Raw genomic sequence first — 23,591 nt, forward strand, 5'->3', positions numbered from 1 at the left:
ACTCAACGTACTGTAAAATTACAAATCAGTCAATACCACAGCCATTATATAGAATAGCATTGATTGGATGTACTAAACATGAGCCTTGATGACAATTGATCACAATGAACTCTGCTCACAGAGGAGCTTAGTACACTAATTGAGGAGCCATCCTTAAATAGAATAATAACTAGAGGAGGAGGGGAGAGGAGAAATGACTACAAAGCTAAGGTCCTGCCTGTCTGTGCAACGAAACAATAAAAAAAGAGCAGGAAGGAATATACAAAGAGCCAGGAAGGCCTCTGTATGCTGGATGTTCACTAACTTCCAAGCCTCCATTTCCAACACCAAATGTTGGAACACCTGTGAACTCCTTACAGGTCATCTCCACAATTTGTGCCACAGCTGGGAAACCCGCTCAAAAGGAGTCTGAACAAAACACGTCAGCAGAAACCTTTCCCAAAGCAAATCCCACAAAGAGGCCAGAAACCCCAGAGGTCTCATCTGTGACCTATGTGACCAATCTCCATTGGTCTGCTTGAAATCAGGCCTCAGACTGCACATGTAACCAAAACACCTTCCTTAGAGTGAGGAGCTGCCCAGGCTGCTTTTCTTGGCTTTGGTCAGGGCAAGCTGCACATGGAAGAGTTTGAGTGAAACGTTGTACAGTTAAATTTGGCACTAACAGTTTGTAGTTCTCACTACAACTCAAGGAAATGCATGCTGGTAAAAATCAAGTTCTGAACATCTTCATTATCCTGAAAAGTTATTCTGAAAGCATCCCCAGCCCCCAAACAAGATCTAGCAGCATCAAGGTACTGAAGAAACATCCCTGCAAATATTATACCGCCTCCAGGATCATCCCAGGTTTGTCACCTCTACTGAGTGTTAAAAAAAAAAAAAAAAAAAGGAAGCTCAGGGCTTAGACCCCTACCTGATTTTGAATGAACTAAAGGACAGAAGTACTTCTGGTTTTGGTTTGTGACAGGGAAGAGATGGCCTGGAGGAACCCCACATAGCAAAGGCTGCTGAAACTTTAAGCAAGCACAAGTTTTGAGGGAAGTAAACCACGACCAATGTTCGAAAATGCAGTGTTTGGGGTATGCAACGTTATTTTTACGTTTTCATGGTTTCCTGGAAATGGGAGGGCAGGCTCTGCTCTGGAGTGGTACCAGTTTGCTACCAGTGACTTGATGCCACCAGATGGCCCCCATTGCACATCTCTTCTAATGCTCAGGGTGTGCCTTGAACAACCAGTCAGCCCAGAAAAGTCAAAAATGAGCATTTAAACGGTCCCGAATGCAAGGTATCGCTAGAAAAAGATATTCAGAACCGAGGGAATAAAGGACTTGAGCTACACTAATCAGTATTGCAACTACGTTACAGGGGACGATTATATAAAAATTATATTGATTATATAAAAATGAGCACACTGCCTGAGTTTCAAAGGACAACTTTTAAAAATATATCTGTTTTTCCATCCACACAGTTGTTAAAACAGTAACGTCTTCAAGGATTAGAAGCAGCAGATATTTTCTTTCTCTGCTCCACCCACATAGTGAGAGGGAGTTATTTTATTCATTCATTCCAACCTACATTTATTTTCAGTTCGTGGTTCATTTCTTTAGGCAGCTCAAGTTTGGGATGAATGCATCCTGCACCACTGTGGTCTGTTACCATTGCCTCGTGAATTAGTGCCACAGCAACAGCATCCCTCACATGCTTCAAACAAAGGTACCAGCTGCAGCACCAAATTACAAAGCAAGGGTACCTAGAATGTAGGTAAGCTGTATCATATTTAATTTGGAGATGAGGTCATCCAGTCAACTAAAAGAACGAGGCTCCTTGGTTAAGGGCAAATATATGAAATGGTAAACAATAGAGGAAATCTGTGCTCTGGAGGAAGACAGAGCTCACAGTCTTGTCCAAGATGATACATCTTGTCTATGTTGTTTGCACAGCTATCAGATAATAAATTTTAAAAAAAAGAAAAAAATTCTTTACACTGACAGGGCTTGGGGTTTTTTTTTGTTTTTTTTCTCTTGATTGGCTTTGTTTTAGGCATGAATTGCCTGATCCACCCAAATACTCCACTTGCTTCCATTTTAGCCTATCATTTGTCACAAATGAGCATGAGACCATGCTACATTTGATGCTGCAAAGGTAAAAAAATAAGAGGAGCTTTAATAGTTTAGAAGCCTGGTTCCTGCAAGACAAGTGAAAGATAAGTAAAGAGGAGGAGTAAAACAAGTGCAAAATCCTTGACTGTGAAAAATAAGCTGTTTGCCAGCTTCCCACTTATTTTGTTGTCATAAGAACATGTTCTTTTTTACTGTTACCTTGCCCTCCTGGAGGAGGAGGAGGAAAACACACTTATCTGTGGAGACCTTTTGGATAATAATCAATTCCTCCCTAACCTTGGCAGTCTAAGGGCAGTACAAATTTCAGGTAAAAGCAATTGCCAAGGCCTCTGCTGATATATTCTGTATTTCATTTGCATTTTAAGAGAAAAGAAAGGAGGAGGTGGAAGGTAGGTAGAGAAAATAACACCAAAAGTCAGAAACACTTCTTTAAAGCAGGGCAAGACAAAGCAGTCTCTATTTCAAGTCAGATTGGCATTTTTACCAGCAGCTAACAAAGCACACTCCACTTGTAGTTGACAAGTTAATGGGTTCATCACTTGCTTTATAATTCCCCATTCTATATGTAAGTACCCACCTCACAGAGTTTTCAGCTGGTTTTACAAAGACAGCCAAAAATGGCTGAGAAAATACTGTCTATTCAGTCTCCCATTTTACCTCTGAGAAGGAAGAAAGCACAGTAGTGTGGGAAGAATGCTCTCAACACTTGTCTTACTGCAGTCTGTTAGCAATTCAGAAATCAGTCACACGGAAAATCTCTCAGTTTTAAACTCTGGCACACTGAAAACATTTGAGAGTTATCAGGATTTTCAATCACATTTCTCCATGTTTTTATACCTAGAAAAAAAATCAACAGCTTAAACAGCCATGGAACCACATCTTACTATATTTGGGAGCAAGTAGACCCGTTCCATAGCAGGAATGAGGCAATTTTCCTTACTGCCTGGTGGCTTTCCTTTTAGCCTGGGTGGCTAAAAGCTGTGCAAAAGGGCAGACTCTCCTACTGCTTACCCATGACACCAATACTTAGACTGACTGATCCACCAAAGAAATTCACATAGCTGTAGCCAGGCCTGGCCACAAAAGAGGAGAGCTCAGTTCTGTGCTACCTCTGTGCCACCTCTGTGCCATGCAGGCTCAGGGCAATTAGCACTTCTGTTAGCCCCTGCACTGAATATTGTTTTTCTAGACTCTCCAGGGCTGGGCAGAGTTGTATCTGTGCATCTGTCCCTCTGTAGGATGTATTTGTGCTCACCAAGACTGATTCTCTGTCTTTCCTGAGACTTCAGCCAATGGGCTGCTGTCATGTAAAGATTATTAACTGTTCTTACCAAGGTCTGTCTTAAAAGCACCTTGGCCAAAACAGCAGCTATTTGTGTATGTTTCATTAGGGACATTCAGATACTTAAAGAAGCCTGATCCTTCCATATGGGAGCTACTTAACCAGGAGACTAAATATTTTATACAATAAATATCATAGGAGACAGAAATATTCCCATTGCATACTCCTTAAGTGCACTTGCTCTGTGTTCCTGGAGGATGGGTTTGAGGCCAAATCCTCAGCCTTCACATCCAGTGGTAAACACAAACAAGCTATCCAGAAATAACAGCAGCAGAGGACAGTGGATGTCATATCATAGGTTTTCTTTAATTTGTGTAATGCATACAAACAGACTCAGAAAGGGATCTAACAAAACCACAAGATATGATTTTTTTAAAAACAGGATATTTTTTATGACACTGTCTGTGATTAATTTGCCTCAGCTTCACACACCCAGGCAGCAGGGACACCGGACACTGTTCTGGTCACTGGACACTGTTCTGCTCTTTGTCACAACAGAAAACTTTCCACAATGCCATCCCTGGTCTTGTGACATGGAGGAGAAAGTCAGCATCTACATTTTCCCTCTGACATCCAACACTTCCTTTCCAAAATGCAATTCAGAAAACATTTTGATGAAATGCTTCATGGCTTCTGACATCAGGTCTGTCTCTGGGGCATCATGGCTACTGTGGCTTACAGGAATATTGCCAGTCTAAGTCCCTGAGAGAGTCTAGCAGTACAGAGGTGATTTATTATAAGTAACCATTGAAGTCCTCAAGGTATTGCAAGTATTTTAAAGTGGTATTTTAATGAACATAATTCATTAATTCTACTTTAGATCCTTCTCAGCATCAGGGAGAATTTTATTAGCACATTTTATGATTTCCTATTTATAAAATCATAGTACTTTGCTTTAAATGAGGAAATCTCTTTATGGTTTCCCTGCTGTGTCACATGCAAAATGCCTTGTGGGGACAGAAGGAAAACAAATTTGGTTTAATATAAAACCAGTCTATTTTCTGGTAGAGATAAGTAATGAAAAAATGAGATAAAATAAATAGCATTTAACAAACATTTCTGTTTCCCACAGACCCATTTTCTATTACTATCTGGCAATATTTTTTCTGTTGCTCTTCCTTGAAAGACTCTTTCACCTTTTTCCTTTTCAGTCCCCCGTCCCTGAAAGATACAGAAAAGAAACAGCTTTAAACTCACTTCAGGGTCAAGGCAGGAAAACATTACTATATTTAGACTATGTAGTCAAAGCAGTTTCCACTCTTAATGTTGACTCCTGTAAGACAATGCTAAGACTTACCACACCACAATGTCATTCTTTTAACCCAGCATTTAACAGGCAAGTAAATTATTTTCACCTAATACTGCCTGCTGTCCAGATCCACCTGTCAGATCTCTCGCTATCTACTATATTATTCTAATTATTCTAATGTAATTGTTCAAGTAATAAAGTAACATTTTCTGAATCAGAGTCAGTAAGAGCAATGGACTACAGTGCAGACAAAGCAGGTTTTAAAGGATTCCATGCTAATGTTTCAGAATACAGAACACCTTTAAAAACAATTCCAGAGGTGGTGCTTCTCACCAAGGAAGCACAGACATTCCTGCCCGAGCAGCAATTACAGCCTTGACTCTGTCAGCAAAGTGAACAGCATCTTCTTCTTCCTGAAAAAAAAAATTGAAATAATTGCTTTACAACATAAACATTTCCTCTGTGCCTCACTTAAAAAGATAGGGTTCTGTCAGACAGCAGGCACTGGGGTTTATGCCAGACCCACAGGCTGAATGTGAGCTGCATGGCAGTTCCAGCTGATCTTGGTTTGCCACTATTTGGTGCCAAAAATAAACTACATGAGAGGCTCTCTGATTTCCAGGACAACCTCAAACAACACACAGCCTGAGGTCCCAAGCCTGGCCAGTGCAGGGGATGCATCCCACATAAATCCATGCTCACTTAAAATTAAGACTGTAGTGTTGATTCATGCCTTTGTCCATTAAGTTATCAGTAAGGATTCAGAACACCTTGTGTAGTAATGCAGACCTCCTTCCATTTCACAAGCACTTTCAAAACATACAAAAGCATAGGAACCTCTTTGACCATTGGTGGCAGGTACCACACATTGCAGACAATAGCCCAGCTGGTTAACACATTAAAAGCATAGGTCATCATGGAATGTTTTGTGCTGTTCCAGAAGGCATCTCCGAAGCGGGGGTCATACTGGAAGACAAGAATAAGATGCCTTGGTTTAAACCACATAAACTGCTTTTTTTTTTTTTTTTGGCCACAAAGTCACAATTCAACTTATTAAATAAGGCACAAATCTAATCACACCTCCTGAAAGCATCAGTAAATTCAGAGTAAAGCTCCAACATTTATTACAAGTTTCTAACAGTTAATCTTTACAAGCAATGCATGACCCCAAATTGTGACAGATCTGTTGAAACATAACTACAGCAAAAGACTTATTTAAAACATAAAAACTCGTCATCTACAGATATGCTGACCACAAAGGTTTCCTTTACAATGGTCACACCAGTTTTAACAACTTCCATAAGATCAGGCTACATTATAGTTCCAGAAAAAGTAACTAATATTTCCAGATCTGGAGTTACCTGTCTAAAGCTACTCAAAAAGACTTGAAAGTGCCAAGAAAACTGCCTTTATCCTCAGAGCACACAAGAGCCAGGACAGAAATTACATGTTTCATGCTTAAAACCACAAGTTTCTGTCTCTCGGGGCTTATTCAGTACTTTTTGCACATCAAACATAATCCTTTTCAAGGCTTGCACATGAACAGCTTCTCTGAAAAGTGTTTGCAAACAATCCTTCCATGTTTGGAAAACTGCAGTTACAGTACCTTGATTGCTACTGGATGGATGGTTCCTCCTACCTCAAAGCTTCCCTTCTTAAACATCATTACCGATGTGTTGTTAATGCAGGTGCCTGGACAGAATTAAAATAGATGAAGGGCTTAATTCACTCTGAGGAAAGTATCAGGAAATGAATCCTAAACTGTCTTAAGGAGACTTAGTTGTTAAAGGAGAAAGTAAGCTTTAGTTCTGGAACATAATCCCAGAACCTTGCATGTCTTCATTATGTTACATGCTAAAACAAATAAACTTCATGAAACTTTGTAAAATAGAACTGACTTTTAATATCTCACAAGAGCTAATTAATTCTACAAACTAAAAGCAAACACATCACTTCTAAAGACTGGATATAATAAACTGCACTCAATGGCAAGAAGTGAGAAGAGCAATAAAAACAATACAGTTGCTTCGTACCTTCTGGGAAAATTAAAATGGGTAACTTGGCCTTATCTGCAATGTGTTCTCTGATTCTGTGGAGAGAAAATAAAATTTCAGTGTATACTTCATATTTACGTTTGTCCAAGACTGTAAACATCCATTACTTCTCAAACAGGATGAGAAAAGCCCTTGCCCAATTTCCCTTTGCCCAGTCAGTTGCCTCAGCTGGAATACATTCTGGTTTCAGGCCTTTATCTGAGTATCTCTTGCTAATTAAAAAAGTAGATTTTCTACAAAGCTGTATTAAGTTCTATTTTACCATTTTAACCAGACAATAGTGGTACTTGAAGCATGTGAAAATAACTTCCCAGATTCCAGCTATGAATGCAGTCAAACTTTTCTTCAGACTGAAATATATTCCAAATTTCATGCTCTCTAGGTTCACAACATCAGTTTTACATGTATCTAATGATTCTCCACATTTAATTAAGAGACAGGTCACTATCTTACTACATTTGCTGCATCACTTAAAACCACAAATATCACCACAAAGCAGATTACAGACACTAAAATCTGTCATTTTCCAAGACAACTGTCTTTCCTACAGCTGAAGAGCATGGAGCTCTTCTTCAGTCTGCATTAAAGAACAAAATCAAAACACCATACATCACCAAAAAAAAAAAAAAAGACAACTGATGACACAAAATGACAACGCTGATGACAAATTACCACACCTGATTAGACAATGAAGCAAACACCTCACTACCTTACTTTTTCCTCACCAGGTGACGGTCTTTCATTTCCGAGCGTTCAAACAAGACATGCTGAGAGGTTTGCATGCAGGATTTTTGAATAAGTCCCATAAGCCCTCCATGTACCTGGCCAACCTGAAAGCCCAAAAGAAACTTGTTACAAAGCAAACACATACATACACATTTAAATGATTGAATTCTAAATGCAGATGCAACCATCACTAAGCTGATTGATAAATTATACCAATCTTCTTGGACATAAGTGTGCACACACCTGCCTGCATCTGGTTTTTTGCAGTCCAGAATGTGTGTTTGGATGCTGTCAAATCCCAATCTTTCTATCAGAAGGTTTATCCTCTTACCCAACACTACATCTATGGGTATCTCAACATTACTGATATTTACCAACTGTCTTGTTCATACCAAGGAGTAGCATCCATCACTGGCCAGAATTAGGACATCCAATGGAGATGTGTGGTTGGCTACACATATGCCTCCTTCCTGTGGTTTGTTTTCCCTGCAATGATAACCATAAATGCAATTAGTTAATGTTTATTCTCCAGACTACAGGCCCAATCAGGTGGCAAGCACTGAAAATTATCTAAGTGTCTGAAGATGGCACTATGTCATCTACACACACCATGCCAATCCACAACAGGAAACACAGGAGAGCATGTGAACCTCCTGACAGAGCCTGGATGATCCAAGCAGCTTTTTGGATCAAGCTGTACCATCATCAAGCATCCAGGCAGTAATGGGCTAAGAATCCTGCTCAAAAACTTGACATGTGAAATACTGCAAGAAACAAATTCCAGACTAGTAAGGGCAAGGTGGCAGCACTCACCTGTTGTGGAAATGAACAAGGCCACTCAGACATCGGACACCTAAGGTGGCACATATCATCTGGACCTGGTTGCTCAGCCAGCCTTTAACTCTAAAAGAAATGAAGCCATAGATACATTTCCAGTTCTATGAAGGAAAGGCAAAATAAACTCTTAGTTATCCCCAGTTGCTGTTACTACAAAGACCATACTAAGGCTCACATTGCACGTGTGCTTTCAGATGCCATTGCCATAACTCTCTCACAACACTCATTTTACAGGATTTTACAGATAACTGTCTCACAACAACCATTTTACAGAAGACAAAATTTTACAGGAGAGAAAAAAGTCACCCCACGATAGTCTACATCAATCACCCGGACTTCAGCAGAGTGTTTCAACTACTAGTTCAAGTCCTTAAAGAAATACAGAAGAAATTGAAAGAGCCCACAGCAAACACCTACCTGCCATTTGGAATCCGTCCTACTACTGTAGTGGCCAACACCAGCAACAGGATGCTGAAAACAGACAAACAGATGCTGCAAAGTAAAATAATCTCAATTAAATGCCAAGAAGCAAAACTGGAGGAGTAAGCAAGCAGGTATTCTTATTTGGCTCTTTGATCACTTCACAATGCTTCCTTCCAGCATTAATAGCATCTAACTAGCAATAAACCACTAGCTAACTAGCACATAAACCCCTTAATCCAGCTTTGCTGGATTTTAAAAGCAAATTAATTGCTAATAAAACATGGAACGTGGGAAATTTACTTTTTTTTTAAGGGATATTTGAGTTTAGATGGCTTCTTGCAAAAGTCATGCCAGGTTCTCCTTCCTCCACTAGCCAATAGTATGTTATTTCCCAACTTCTGTAAAAAGAACCATAAAAAACAATCCCACAAAACTCTGTCTGGCTCACCGGAAAGGCAGCAGGAGGCAATACCGAATTAGGATGCCAGTGACCCACACAGCAGCCAGTTTCCAGCTGACATGGTGCAGGTTGGCATTGGTTCTGCTGAGGAGATTCCAGGACAGCAGCTCCTCGGAGGAGAACCTGTGTGTGACTTCATCTTCTGCAACTGCCTCACAGCCCTTCTTGGAGAAGTACATGACATCAGCAAGGCTGAAACATCCTTGGCACTGGCCAACAACCTCCTCTTCCATGGGGGTCTCATCTCTCTGGATGATCCCTGCATGAGGAAATGAGCCTTCCTTCCACATGGTGAAATGAACAATATGGATTCCAAAGAGAGTAAAATACATGTGCTTTTTAGAAAAAGCTCTTCTCCTACTCAAGCACCACAATGGCATTGCTATGCCTTATTTATGTGCTGACAGCTCATTTCACAAGTTATATCTCTAATCCTATACCATATAAGACCCCTAAATAGCTGAGGAAGGAGAAAAGGATTCCAATTAAGCTGCAAATAAAACCTTGAGCACAACACCTGCTTCATTTTCATTTACCAAATAACATGGGCACTCACACCACAAATGTCAACTATACACTGCCAAGTGGCAGATCCCTCCTGGTGCCCTGACTCAAATTCAGGCAGAGTTTGTATAATTCTTGTTCTTGCTGCTGTTGATGAACTTTATTGTTTCTCAGCTGTAAAAAAACACCTTCCTCCGCATGTTTTTTTTTTTTCTTGGAACCTTCTATCTTCCCCTATCCCTTTGTTAAGAGTCACTTCACTACCAAGAAACTTGAAAGTGCCTGAATTTCTCCCCCAGATATACAAAGCATTACATAGACACATTGTGCAGGAAGAATGACAAGACATTCTTGGTCTGCTAGTTGAAAAATCACACCCCATAGGACAGCCACACAGCAAGTCTCAGATATCTGCTGAGGTCACTCTGAGACCAGATTCTTATCTGCCTGGTAATAGCGACTAAAATTCTTTTGGGTCATACCAGCTAACAACTGGGTTTTTTGTCCCCCTTTTTTTTTTAAGAGAGTGTATTGGATGACATTAAATATGCATTGTAAAAATACACTCAATTTATCTTGATCAACCTACCTCCCCCTATCAGAATTACAAAACTTTCCTCCATCTGCACTTCAGTAAAACCTTCAACTCCCAGGAAATCATCACACCAGGAAATTATTAGCTGACAAACCAAGCAGTCTACATCACTAATGACTAAAAATGACACTACAAGTAAAAGGATAACTGTGAGAACTTAACCCACTCCTCTTTGGTCAAAGATGAAAGGAAAAACAGTTTGGGAAAAAATTTATTTGGATTTTATCCTCATGTCTAGAAAAGAGTGAAAATTGTAACTGTGATCCATGGGATGCTGTAGCTCCTGCTTTAGAGACCCTGGATTTTTTGCATGCTGAGAGTTACAAGAAGCAAAAGATAACCATACAAAGTCACGTCAAGCACTACCACTTATTCCTCCTAATCCTGTTAAAAGAGAACTGATGGAGCCAGAAAGCAAAAAACACTTAGCAAAACAGGGATGCTTCCCAAATACTTATCAGCAATGTCTTTTTATACCCACACTAGTCTCTAATTCCTTTTATTCACAAAACTCAGAGATTATCTTCTTTATAACATGCATATGTAGGTTATAACTGTAGGTTATATAACTCCAATGAATATTTGCTCATCAAACTCCTTTCTAAGTAAGATTGTTAAATAGTTGTATTTTTACGAGATAAATAGTGTTGTGTCCCCTTCATCCAGAAATCTTACCAGTGGAGATTAAATTTTCAAGTGCCATCGCCTTCTGCTTTTTTACTCCCTCCTCAATCTGCAGGGTGGCCCACTGTTCCCAAAACAAGAAAAGTAGATGTTGATGGTTTTCATTTCATCATTTCCAGACATTCTGTAATTACTTAAGGTGAATTGTCTGAGCCTCTTTTAACCCTGACAGGTCTAGGATTTTCATTTTTCAAATTCAGCCTGAAAGGTGCCACGCACGTCTCCTGTTTCATTTCTTGCATAGACTACCTTTTGTCATTTCCAGGAAAAAAACTGTCTGGCTCAAACTTCTTTTCAGGATAGAAGAAGTTGTAGTTTTTTTTCCTGGGGGTCCAAAAACTACTGAGCTACCAATAAGACAGTCTAAGATCCACTGTGTCCAAAACTCTCTCTACTCCAGTTAGTTTCAAGCAATAGGATTATACAAAATAGTATCACTGACATTAGAGACATGCCAGAAAAAATAGATCTAAAAATCTGGGTCTTAAAGAGTAAAAGATATTACCTCGTTCTGAGAGCATTCAAGTATTCTCTGTTGACAGAAAATGGAGTTGGCAACATTTTTATCAATAGTATTCAGAAAGTAAAAGCTTTGGTAAGGAGCTTTCACCCTTCTCTGTATTCCTTTTTTTTTTTTTTTTTAGCTTCTCCTTGTGTAGGGCATCATAAAACCCTCCATTAGCAAAATCAAGTATCAAAATATTCCTGATTTTTGAAGTTTGTCTAGTTTTGAATGCTTCCATCATACATACATAGACCTATACATAGTAGTGCTCATAAGTACTAAAATCTGGCTGTATTTATGTCAAATACATAACAAAGGACACGGGACACTTGAGAGTAGGTTCTACTCATTATTAAAGGCTCCGTTTATGCCTTCACCTGCTATTAAGGGTTCCCATATACAACAGATAAGGATAAATCCATCTGCTTTGTATAAACTCTTGCTAAACATGTATTTCCCTCTAGCTGACATGTGCAGCCACACAAGCCACCACAAAGCTAATCTCAAATACTCTTCACTACATTACAACACATCTTATGTGCAAACAACAACCAGCTTTTTGTCACCCTTAACATTTGCATGCTCTCTGCCAGCTCTTTCTGTAGCTATTTAAGTTAAGACAGTAACAAAATGGACATTTTGCCTTGACATAATTAGGATGTTTTAGTTACCTTTAGCTGACCTTTCTTTTTAACCATCCATCATAAAAGAAAAGAAAAAAGTGAAGGCAGAATAGGCTTTGATGTGGTATTTTAAATTCCATACAAACCGTCTTTGATAGCACCATAAAGCGAACAACTCCCCCCCAAAAAATAAATTAAAAACCCCACACAACAGACCATCATCTTGTCTATACTTCCCAATTATTCTCCTGAAAAGGTCAACAGGTACATCATCTCTCTCAATCTTTTGCAACACATGGAGAGTCATTCAGAATGGTGGAGCCAGGGGATGTCATGAAAACAGCAACCCACACACTGAGAAATGAAAGAACATACAGAACAGGTACAGGAACATTGCAAAAGAGAGTAAAGACAGATGTGGCAAATTTAACCTCTCTACAAAATACTGCTGTTTCTCATCCCTTCCCCAACTCTTTTAGGACAGTTGCATGGCATGAGGGAGGAAAAAATATGAATTGTTTGAGACTGAAAAATAAAGCTTTCTGCTTCAGCCTCTGCTTTCCTGTCTCCTGTCTACCACCCTTATCTTGCCTATCATTGTCCTCCTACACAAAAAAGCACCTATCATCTGGCCAGCATTGCCAGAAATGAGCTTGCTCATACTGTCCTGAAGGATCTGGAATACCTCCAGGATGCTGGCTTTTGATTCCCAGATAGAAAAAGGGTGACAGTCTCTGACCAAGCTGACTCAAAAGACACACATTAACTAATCTAAATGAGCAAGACAAGTCAAAACCAACAAACATTTATAAAGTTTACTAGTAAATTATAAAATCTTGCCTCCTAGCACAGAGAAAGAGTGAGGTAAATGTGGCAGATTTTAAAGAAATAGTCAAGGCTACAAAGGCAGTGTCTAAGGAAGATGAGGAAGAGCTTCCAAAGGCTGAACAGTTACACATGGCTCGTTAGCTTGGAAAAGAGCTGGCTGAGATGGGTTAAGATAGGCATCTACAAAGTGTGGACTGGCACAGAGCAGATGCTTAAGGAACAGTTATCCATTTTCTCTTCTACTACAAGAACTGAGGTTTACCATGGGAAAGCTTTGGGAGGAGTGTGTGAGCAAGAAAAAAGGCAATATATTTCCACAAACCATCGTGGGACATGAAATTCTCCTAACTCATGGCTTAGCATGGGGGGACAGAAGAACAAGCAGTGAGGAGGGAATGCAGGGGTACAGTCACCCAGGTCTTAGGCTTTCAGTCAAGCTATTGAATTGACAACTGTCAAAGCCATCTGTCTGGGTCAAACTCTGGACTAATTAACTCTGGAGTGGCTACTGTGTTGTTCTGCATTTGGTAGCATCTGTGTGCATATTATGTTTTCAAAAATGAAATAAGGCTTTGTGATCACCTTTGTATTGCACAGTATTGAGACAGAGCTGTCACGCTGGTCTTTGTTGCAAAACAGTAATGAAGGGATGTTTTAAATACCTTACAAAAAAAAACACAGATGTTGCAACTAACACAGAATTTAAGTATTAAATGTAGCAACTTCATTCCTCCGTTTGCTGACTGAATGAGAACTCAGGTGTTGCAGGCTTTCCTCACTCCCATTTCTGAAGTGATAAGGATGCAAGGAGTACAAAACCCAACAGTTGATACCACCTGGAATAGTGAATATTTGACAGCTTAACTCCAACAGTCCATTTCTTTGAGCTTCCTGTAATTACATACTAAAGAAAATGAGGGTGCCCAATACTTCATTATATTAATTACTGTCTTCACAGGACATGACATGAAATACAATGTGGAATATTCATTTCCTGAAATCTCATTTCTTGCAGGATTTTTCCTCCCCTTTCCCTTTCAAGTACAGCTCAGTACTCTGTTTTTCCATACTATGTAATAATTCAGTTTTGCCTCTCTTCCCATATTTTACTACCTCACATCCCAAATTCTCAGAAAATATTTTTCTAATCACTCATTACATGAACTTTTCTCAATCTCTCCCTCATGTGTGACAAAGGCTTTGGGGCAATTCCTCTATGTAAAGTCTTCTACGATGGTGGCTAAGAGAAAAGCTTGGTAGATTTTCAGCACAAACTAAAATCACCACCTAAGATCAAGCATTTGTGACCTCTTCATCCAACAGTGGTTTCTGCCTGGCCTCATTTCCCCTTGCCTGTCACAAACATGAACCCAGATCAAATGGTGTGAGTGTTATGCTCAGTGTCTGAGAGGATGTGACTGTCCACCCTCAGGCTGTGAAAATGACTCACAAGTCTCTTGGCTGCTCCATGAGGACTGATGAATTTGGTTGAGAAAGGTTTGTTTGGGATAAAAGCACAGGTATAATTTGTTTGGGTTTTGATGGAGAGGCCAGCTGAGGATAACCATGTATTTAAAAGCACAGCAGTACAATTTTTCACCAGCTGCAGTGTCTGCAACATCTGCCATACTCCAGTAGGAGTTTACAGCATATGAGTAACCTCTGTGTGCAAGTGAGCTCTCAATGCAAAAACTACTCACAGTTTTTAGCTGGCTGATTTATTTTTCTCAAGAAGCAACAATGCTCCAATTTCATACAGAAGTTCAGATCTTGTAAAACTCCAGAATTTTTCTTGGCAAATAGAGCTGCGGCTGTTCAATGTGTTTCTTTGACTCTTCACATGACTCTGAGAGCAAGGCATAGATTTCATCCTAGCAAATGCATCTTCTTTTACAATCACTGGAGCAACATCCCTGGCACAGCTTTGCTACTATTCTAGTCTCCAACAAACCCCAGGACAGACAAAGCTCAGAGAAAAGACATTATTTACAAATAAAAGTTTACAAGCATATGTGAAAGAATAACCCTAACAAAACCCAAACCACATACACCTTTATAATTTCCAGAAATATAGTGTAATAGTAATAATGGGCTAACAGATATGCAATTGAGAAATTACTGTATTGGAAGTATTTTGCTAGGATATCATCCATATGTCCTCCAAAAAAAACCTCCAAAAACCAACCACAAAAAGCACCTGCAAACAAAAACAGTCACCCCAACTTTCAAAACCTTGAATCTTGCTTTTATAAAATTATTTATTTTCTTTCTGAAATAACAAGTATCTAGATTCCTTGACAGAAAAGCAGCAGAGGGTAAAAATTATTTCCATACATTATTACATCTTTCCCATTTATTCCAATCACCATTCACAGTGCTAAAACACTTCAGTGAAGTCAAGAAATCAAAGTGACTTATTTCATCATATGCCACCATTACTCGTTGCTTAGTGATAGAGCTGAACACTTGAGTTTTATGCTAAAACACCTTCTTTGCTCACAACAAAATAAGTAAGGTCTAAAGATGCATTTTCTTTGAAAACAAAACTTTAAAAAATATTTTTTGACTTTGTCTCCACTCTTCTATTTTTCTCAAGTTGCCAAACATGGAGGAAAATAAAACAGCTGTAAGAAACAGATATAAAGAAACTCCTCGCTTGAAAAGTTTTTTATTAATTTTGCTGGTCTACATAACAGACTAAGTCAAGTGCAACACAATGGAGAGACCTGCCATAGTGCTCAAAGTTGGATTTTTGCTGAAGCATCACCCAGTTGTTTGGCACTTCCTAGAGCAGTGATATTCCTGCAATATAGTCAGTAGTGTGCTAATATGTGACTAAGCATCTTCAGCATTTCCAGTTCAGCTCTCTGGGAAGGCATCCTGTTTCACCATTCCAGAGGACAACACGAACCACAGATGCTCTCTGTGCATTATCCCACTAGCAACATTACAGGAACACAGCACCACAGCTAGAAACCAGTCAGCACCTCTCTAGGCTTTCAGTGTTAGCTTGTTCATGTCTCAAACAAGCCTGCTTTAAAGCTGATTTATCCCAAGCTACAATTTTGGCTGTATTCTGGTGAAAAAACCCCAGATCTCCAAGAATGCCCAGCAATTCTGTGCACAAGATTTAACCCAGCATTTCCAGTCCTACCCTTTCTTCCAAACAATCTAGTGGGTCACATTACAAGCAAAGGGGGATCTAACATCCCTTCCATCCCTCCTCCCTCCCATCTCCCACCAAGATAGCTCTTAGCTACTCCTGTGGTACAATGAGAAGCATTTAACAATAATTCAAAGAAAAACATTAGAGTTAATTGTAAGATGGAAACAGAGGAAACTCCTTTTTTTGCCCACAGGACAAGTAGGGAACAACTTTGAACAAAAGAACAAAATAAGCCAGCCTAAACAGCAGTGCATGAGGTTGTGCTATGCCTGTTATTAGCTGCTGTGGCAACAGGGAACTAGACACAAAAGGCTATAGCCGACCACATAAAAATTAACTTGTTTATTTTTTGATTCATTGATCCTCCACATTGTAAGCATAGAATTATCATGCTCATAGCTTGTTACAAAAACTGTGGAGAGAAAAATACTTCATGTGCTTTACGAAAGGGAAGTGTCTTCCTACATAAAACACACACTGAGCAGGTCAAATGTCTCTTGAAGTTGGGAAATGCACAGGGAAAAGATACCCCAGAAATTATTTTGATGCCCACCAACTGCAGCAGCAAAGCTGTCAAAAGACAGGTTTGATATGACAGTAGCTCTTAATTAGGGTACAAATAAGAATTTAATTAGCATACCACTGGCTGATTAAAAAATAGATATAAAGGCCAGTACTACATTCAGCCACCACAGGCAGTCATTGCCCACTGACATCAGTATCTGAAAAAATAAGTAACCCCTAAATTTTGCAGTCATGAGCACTGTGCTAAATGATGTTCATACAGCTGAAGACAGATACTGCTCAAAAGCTCTTAATCAGTATTAAAACAAATTAAAAAAACAAGTAAACTCCCCAAACCCACAAACAAGCAAACTCTCCCAGCAACAACAAACAAAAGAAGAATAAAAGACAGAATTGGCAAGGTAAGGTGGTCATGATATTAACTGTATCACACTGTTACAGGTATGTTCCACTGCAAAGCAGATTACTCCAATGGCTTAATAATAATAACAACAATAACAGTAACGTGTTTTCTGCCACAAATAGAAAGTATATTCACAGAAAGCAGGCTTATGCCAGAAGCACAAAGTTAATCTACTGGAAAATGGAAATGCTTCACTGTTCAATATGATGAATTCACAGCACCTACTTCTGGCTAATAATGAATATCAAAAGTCAAATTTAAAAAACTCTAAATGGGATTCTGGCTCATAAAAAGCCCCAGAAACCCTTTACTGATAGAAGCAGGATCAGGATTTTAACCATGATCTGTTTATCTCTAGAAAAATTACACCTTTAGAAGGTTGCACACAGATTCCTTAAAGTCTTGTACAGAAGAACTTGTAACTGCTGGATCCCCCAGATTTATAACTGGGTGAAGCAAACACACAGAATCAGTGTTCTTACCTGGAATATTAATTCCAAGCAATTAAAACAATCCAAATAAAACCACTGAAACTTTTATAAATCTAAAATGCATGGTTTTACTTACCAACTCCCACAAACTAATTTATCCTTTTCTTTATACTTGACTTGTCATGGGTATTCTACTTGCATGAAGCATTCTAACAAGCATGAAATTAGAAGAAAATATTATGGAATCTCTACCTTAACCCCAAAAAACCTCAAACCAGTAGCAGATTATAAATCAGCACATAACTAGGTATCATTAAAGATACCCCCCAAAAGATTATCATATTAAATAAAGCTGCAAAAAAACACATACAAGTTAATGGATATTTTTTCTGTTGACATTATGGCATTTCTATCAAATGTACAGATTTTTATTTTTTGTATTAAACATGTCCTATAGCAAACACATACCTTTTGAACCCACTTCTCAACTTACCTCTAACATTTTAATTAAAATTTTCACATAGAAATGAGAAATCCCCAGTGACACTCGAAATATCGAAGGCAACAAAACTAATGCCACAAACAAAATTATCCAGATAGACAAAATCTTGCCTTCTGCAAGGCCATGGCCTTCTCTATTTTCTTCCATGTTTGCTCCTCCAAAATTCCATCCAGCTGCCTTTCTGAGAATATGTGCTCATCTGTAGTGGAAAATCTAGCAAACTTCAAGAGAGAGAGTAATAAAAATTACACATTGTAAGAGCCAAAGCTGTGTCTAGGAGAAGGCTGTTGCTCACTGAAGACTGACACTACTGATACTCTCAATGATAAGGTAATTTCTACCCTTTGTCCCGCCCTAACTCCACCCACTTCCTTGTAATCGATAAGTATTTGCTTACCAGGGGAGAAGAAAGAAAAAAAACATGATAAGTAATATTATATGTTAGATAATTAGATGCTGCCAATAAGGAGCCTTGTCAGTATGACAACTGGTTTTCACAAGGTGTCCTGCCAATAAATTACAATACAGAACTAGGTGGGTGTGTTTTTCAGACTGCCTAAAATCTTCTATTCTAAATCTTATTAATACACATGAAGCATTTCTCCAACTGACATCTGCACAAATCTGTGATTTATTCAGTAAGATTTTCTGTTTCGTGGTGAATTAACTGCCTTGTTTTGGTATTCGAACAAATGAACAAAATGGAAGCTTGAGGTGCAAGTCAGGCTTTTTCTATTGTGTTTCATTTTTTAATAACACATATGAAATGAAGATGCAAGTTTCAGCAAGCAAGGATTGACAATAAACCTGCTCCCTTCACTCTATCAGAAATTAGCCAAAAAGCCTGTATTACAGGGTTACAAAATACACTGTGGTGAAGTAACAAGCCATCTATCTTTGCACCTATTCAACTACAGAACTGAAATGCAATAGATAATCCTGTTTCTCCTTCTAGCCTATCAAATTTCTATAATTTAATTCAGTATTTTTAGAAAATACCCAGCTCAGACCCTTACAGCCACTCTTCTCATGCCTTTTTGTGTGCATCACAGATGATACGAAGTGAATAACTCTAGAACATCAGAGGAGCTCACCAGCCGCTCATTTACAACCTTCCCACAGAACAAATTAACCAGCCTTAGTGGAATGAGCGTTTAGGGCATAACTTCCAAGACAGTGACATGCCAATCCACAAAAGATCTTCCCTTTGCCAATACTTACATTGTTGTGTTTGTCTGAAGCCTATTAATATATTCCCATCCCCAAGTACTATTGCTTGGTTTGTGTTGTGGAGCAGCTGGATTCCTTAGAAATGGAAGCAGCCCCAAAGATCCTGTGCAAAATGTGCTCCCAACACTGCCCAGGCAGTGAGAACAGCACAGCTGTCAGAGGGGGCTGCACCATCTCTAACTTACACCACGCACCCAGGCACCAGTGGGCAGACTCCTGATGCTCACAAGCCCATGTAAATCCATGGCACACTTCTTGTGCCATAGTGAGTCAATCTGTACCTTCAAATCGGTACCTTCAAATCTGTACCTTCAGATTTGCTGCTACACGACATCCCTCAGCTCTTTCAAATGACATTGCAATCTTTACCACCAATACAACTTCTCTTTTGTACCTCTTCATTACTTAGCTTCCTTATCTTCTCTCCCCCTGCAGGCTGCCTTCTGAGCCTTCTGTATCCTCTCCAAAACCTCACTGGTTTGGTTTTTTTAAAGTGTTTCTGCCTTTCCAACACTCCTTCTCTCAGTGGAAACCTTAAGCCCCTGGCTCTCTACCCTGCTGCTGCCAGGTACACCATTAAACACTGTTTCCCACCTGCCCTGCCAAAAGGCTTCCTCTAGGAATGATGCTCCATTGTAAAACAGCTTTGCTCACCCATTTCTCTTTAGCTACCATTCCTTATTCTCCTTTCAGGTCTCTTCCTCAATTGGCTTGCCCAGCTAACACACATTCCACAGCATGGCCTGTGGTGGAGATCTGGAGGAGAGGGCGTTGATCCACCTGGCAGCACCTGTGAATAGCTGCCATCAGCCTAGGCACAGGGCATCGGTATGCACATAGTCTGGGTGCTAAAAACCCTGTGGGCGGGAGGGTGGAGGTAATTTCTGGGACCTGATTTGAGGCAGGAAAGGTGGGCAAAATGAAGCATTGCAAGGAACAGGAAGATCCGCCGACTTTCTTGGTGGGAAGCCTCAGCAGTAAGTTTAGGCACGCTAAGACAATTTCTTAAAAGCAGAAAAGGAAAGACAAACTTCCCTAGCCTGGGTGGGAGGAAGAAGTTTCCTCTCCTGGATATGGGAGAATTGCTTTTCATCCTGTGAAACCATACAAAGAAAGAACTGAAGAGTTTCAAGTAGCCTCTCTGTTGAGGTGGTCAAACCATCCAGCCCAAAGGTACTACAAGATCCATATGGCCAAGGCTCTTACATTTATTCTTTGCTTTATCCACTTTGTACCTCTCAAAAATAATGAAAATAATTTCAGTGGTCTCACTATTCTGTTACCATCAACGTTACATGGTTTGGAGAGAAAAAGAAGCAATCAAATACACAAACAAAAAGCCTACACCTTAACCACTCAAATTGGGCATGACACAAAAATCAAGGAGATTCTGCACGTCTACCTATTTACAGTATGGAATAAAAATTCTAATTCAATGGAAAATTGTCCCAAAACCCACTCAGGAATGAACCTTAATACTGGAATTTGTCCAATCATGACCACAGAGTTCAATTTTGTTAAATTTCAGCCAAAAAAAAAAGGCTGCCAAAGCCTCTAAAGCATTTGTCTGCTCTTGAGACCATGAGCATAAAAACAATTGAGACATGTTGGTCTAAACACTGTATGTTTAAACTCCAAAGCACTTGAGACTACTATAGAAGTGAATATGGGTTTGAATTTTATCTCTGCCCTGAATGAAGGTAATGTACTTGCTCATCATGTGAAGAAGAAAGGAAATTCTTTATTCCTCCAGGTATAATATAGCTTCCTATTTTTTGGTCAGAAATTTGGCATAGCTTTTTGCACCCCATCATTATTATTATTATTATTATTATTATTATTATTATTTCTTCAGAAAAGCCATGAAATGCAATTTTGGTCAAATTCCAGTGTGAGTAGATATGCATCCAACACTAAGCTGAATAACTACAGATTGTAATGTGGCTACATAAACTTCCTTAGCAAAATAATTTTTTTCAGAATTAGTTCTGCCATCCACTGACTACACTGACTAAACAGAGCTTCTGCATGTCATTTTTCTGCTCTTTTTGTCCCTCTTACCAACAGCCAGCCTGCTGCAATCATGTCTGTTTTGAAGCTGTGAGAGAGGCTCTATCCAGAATTGGGAAGATACTGAAAATAATTCAAACAAACATGCAGCAACAGAATGTAGCACTCATTTGTAAGGTCCAGTAAATAACAGCTGATGAATTTATACCAAATAACCACAAGCACTTTTTTATGATTAAGTACCCCATATATTAGGAAAAGCCACCAGAAAACGTGCAAAACTCTCTGTCCATTTGGAAGTATGGAATCCAACTTAGAAGAAAGTGATGTGGGTGACACAAGAGGAATCCAAGAGCAAAGCTCCCTTTAATTTAACAAGTCTCAAATTGACACCCACAAGCATAAGAAATTCACTTGAAACAATTCCCGGTCTCCTAGGGAAATGACAAGGAGATGGAATGGGCATCAGCTGCCCACTCTAGGTTCTAGATCCCTTGAGGTCATTCTACTAATTTCATATTGCAAAACATTGCCTGTTGCCTAACTGCCAATTGTCGGAGGGAACCGGAATTACGACCCATTTATTTTTTCAGTGCAAGAAGAAGCAAACACAGCACGGACCTGTGCCTATCTGTAGTGCCTCACACGGAAGGGTCAAATCAGGTATAAACAGCCTTTTCCTGCACAGCAATGGTTATACAGCAGTTTAATGGTTTAAGCAGGTTCATATGCACTGTGAACAGATAAACTGCTGTGGAGGTGACAGCTTTCAAGAAGTGCCACTATGGTTTTACCTTCCCTCTGATACATGGGGGGAACACAGCCTGGAAATAACACTTGCCACGGTCTTCAAAAAGAAGGAACCACACGGTCACAGAAATTTTGGCAACCACTCTTTCTAAGTATGCTTCCTTCCTTTTCAACATTAACCATTCTAGTGACTCCAAGGGGATGTCAGGGGAGAGTTTGCAGCCTGCCTTTCTTGTACCACCTTTCTTATCAGACCACTCAAACATCTCATGTCCCCAGCAGATAATGCTCCAAAGCACCACTGATTCCTGAGCTTCAGCCAGGTGGTGCTTCAGGTGCTGAAGTAACACACTCCCTAAGGGTTAACAAAGAGCTGTTTCTACCTGAGGCAAATGACAATGATCATGACTGTCAATCAAGGTCAACCTTCTATTACTTGTTCCTTTCTATAGGAAATATACAGGGTATAATTTTTTGCCTATTTGGAGTAGCAACATTGTCAAAAGCTGCTTGCATCCAGTGAACAGAAGTGCATCCTGACATTGCCATTAGGCACAGGAAGGTGTTACTACTGCTAAAATTATTCTTCTGACTCCAGTTGTAGGGCTCCCGTGGTATTTCTTCATGAGTTTTGCCATGCTGCAAAGCAGACTGGTCTATTTAGAAAAGCCTTGTTAGTCAATGACACAGTCAGACTGCAAACCTAGGCTGATTTACCAGCATCACTTAACATCCAGGAATACCAGGATTATGTTTTGCAGGATAAGAAACTCTTCAGGACTGATCAGAACATTCTACACCCCAGTAATTCTCATAAGTATACTGAGAATGAAAACTACTATGAGCATCTCTTTTTAACTAAACTTTAACCAGCTATAACAACAACAAAAAACCTTTTTTAATTATGCTTATGTCTTCTCAATGTTTCAACCCCACATTTACCAAACTCCTTACCTAACTGCTACTCAAGGATGAAATAAACTGTGGTAGTTTGTTTTGATAGTTATCAAGATTGAAGTTCATGCTTTATTTGTAGAAAATCCTCCAGAAGGCGAGAATAACCTTAGAGGTCACCTATGGCATGGTAAGCAGTGTCAGGTGCAATATTTATTTATGGAAAACACACTGTCTTCATGCACAAATATATGCTCCTCTGCATTCTCACTCTAACTGACCTATGTCTGCTGCTCTTTAGGTCTCTACAGATTTCATCTTCACCACCAAACAGGAGTGTGTTTGTATCTGACCACAGTAAGAGAGTGCTAGCTACACTTTATCTTTGGCCATCAGCCGAGGAATTATGAAAACATTGAAGAAGTATCTTTAACTACTGTATTACTCATTGTACCAGTGTAACACATTTTGCTCTGACCACAAAAGCATTACTGTTTCCACACAAGATAAATTCAACAATTACAGAAAGTTATTGTATCCTGTGGCTTACAATAGGCTTGAGTCTTTGTATCTCAAAACAGGGAAATCTATGACATGTTCTGATTACATTTGTTTGCCTCAGCAATGTATAAATACCCAGAGATGTGCAGGCATTGCATGGCTGCCAATACATTCCTCCTATATTGTCCATATAAATCTTGTATATGGTTTGTGTATCAACACAATGTAA

General features: G+C 39.4%; 1 protein-coding gene across 2 annotated transcripts; it reads right to left on the minus strand.

Annotated features, from left to right (window-relative positions):
- Positions 1 to 4,508: 4,508 nt before the first annotated feature.
- LOC134044071 (glycerol-3-phosphate acyltransferase 3-like) lies at positions 4,509 to 18,124 on the minus strand. Of its 2 annotated transcripts, none has more exons than XM_062493076.1 (12): positions 17,969 to 18,124; positions 10,986 to 11,058; positions 9,200 to 9,470; positions 8,746 to 8,820; positions 8,305 to 8,394; positions 7,884 to 7,977; positions 7,480 to 7,595; positions 6,745 to 6,800; positions 6,318 to 6,403; positions 5,549 to 5,677; positions 5,045 to 5,124; positions 4,509 to 4,623 (listed from the first exon to the last, which is right to left on the minus strand). In XM_062493076.1, exons 1-12 carry the CDS (start codon positions 18,122 to 18,124, stop codon positions 4,509 to 4,511), a joined length of 1,341 nt encoding a protein of 446 aa, XP_062349060.1. The 2 variants fall into 2 exon arrangements, with proteins under 2 accessions (XP_062349060.1, XP_062349062.1); XM_062493078.1 differs by having other exon boundaries at positions 9,200 to 9,488.
- Between the last annotated feature and the right edge of the window lie 5,467 nt (positions 18,125 to 23,591).

The sequence above is a fragment of the Cinclus cinclus genome, chromosome 5 (assembly GCF_963662255.1).
Source record: "Cinclus cinclus chromosome 5, bCinCin1.1, whole genome shotgun sequence".
Taxonomy (NCBI): Eukaryota; Metazoa; Chordata; class Aves; order Passeriformes; family Cinclidae; genus Cinclus; species Cinclus cinclus.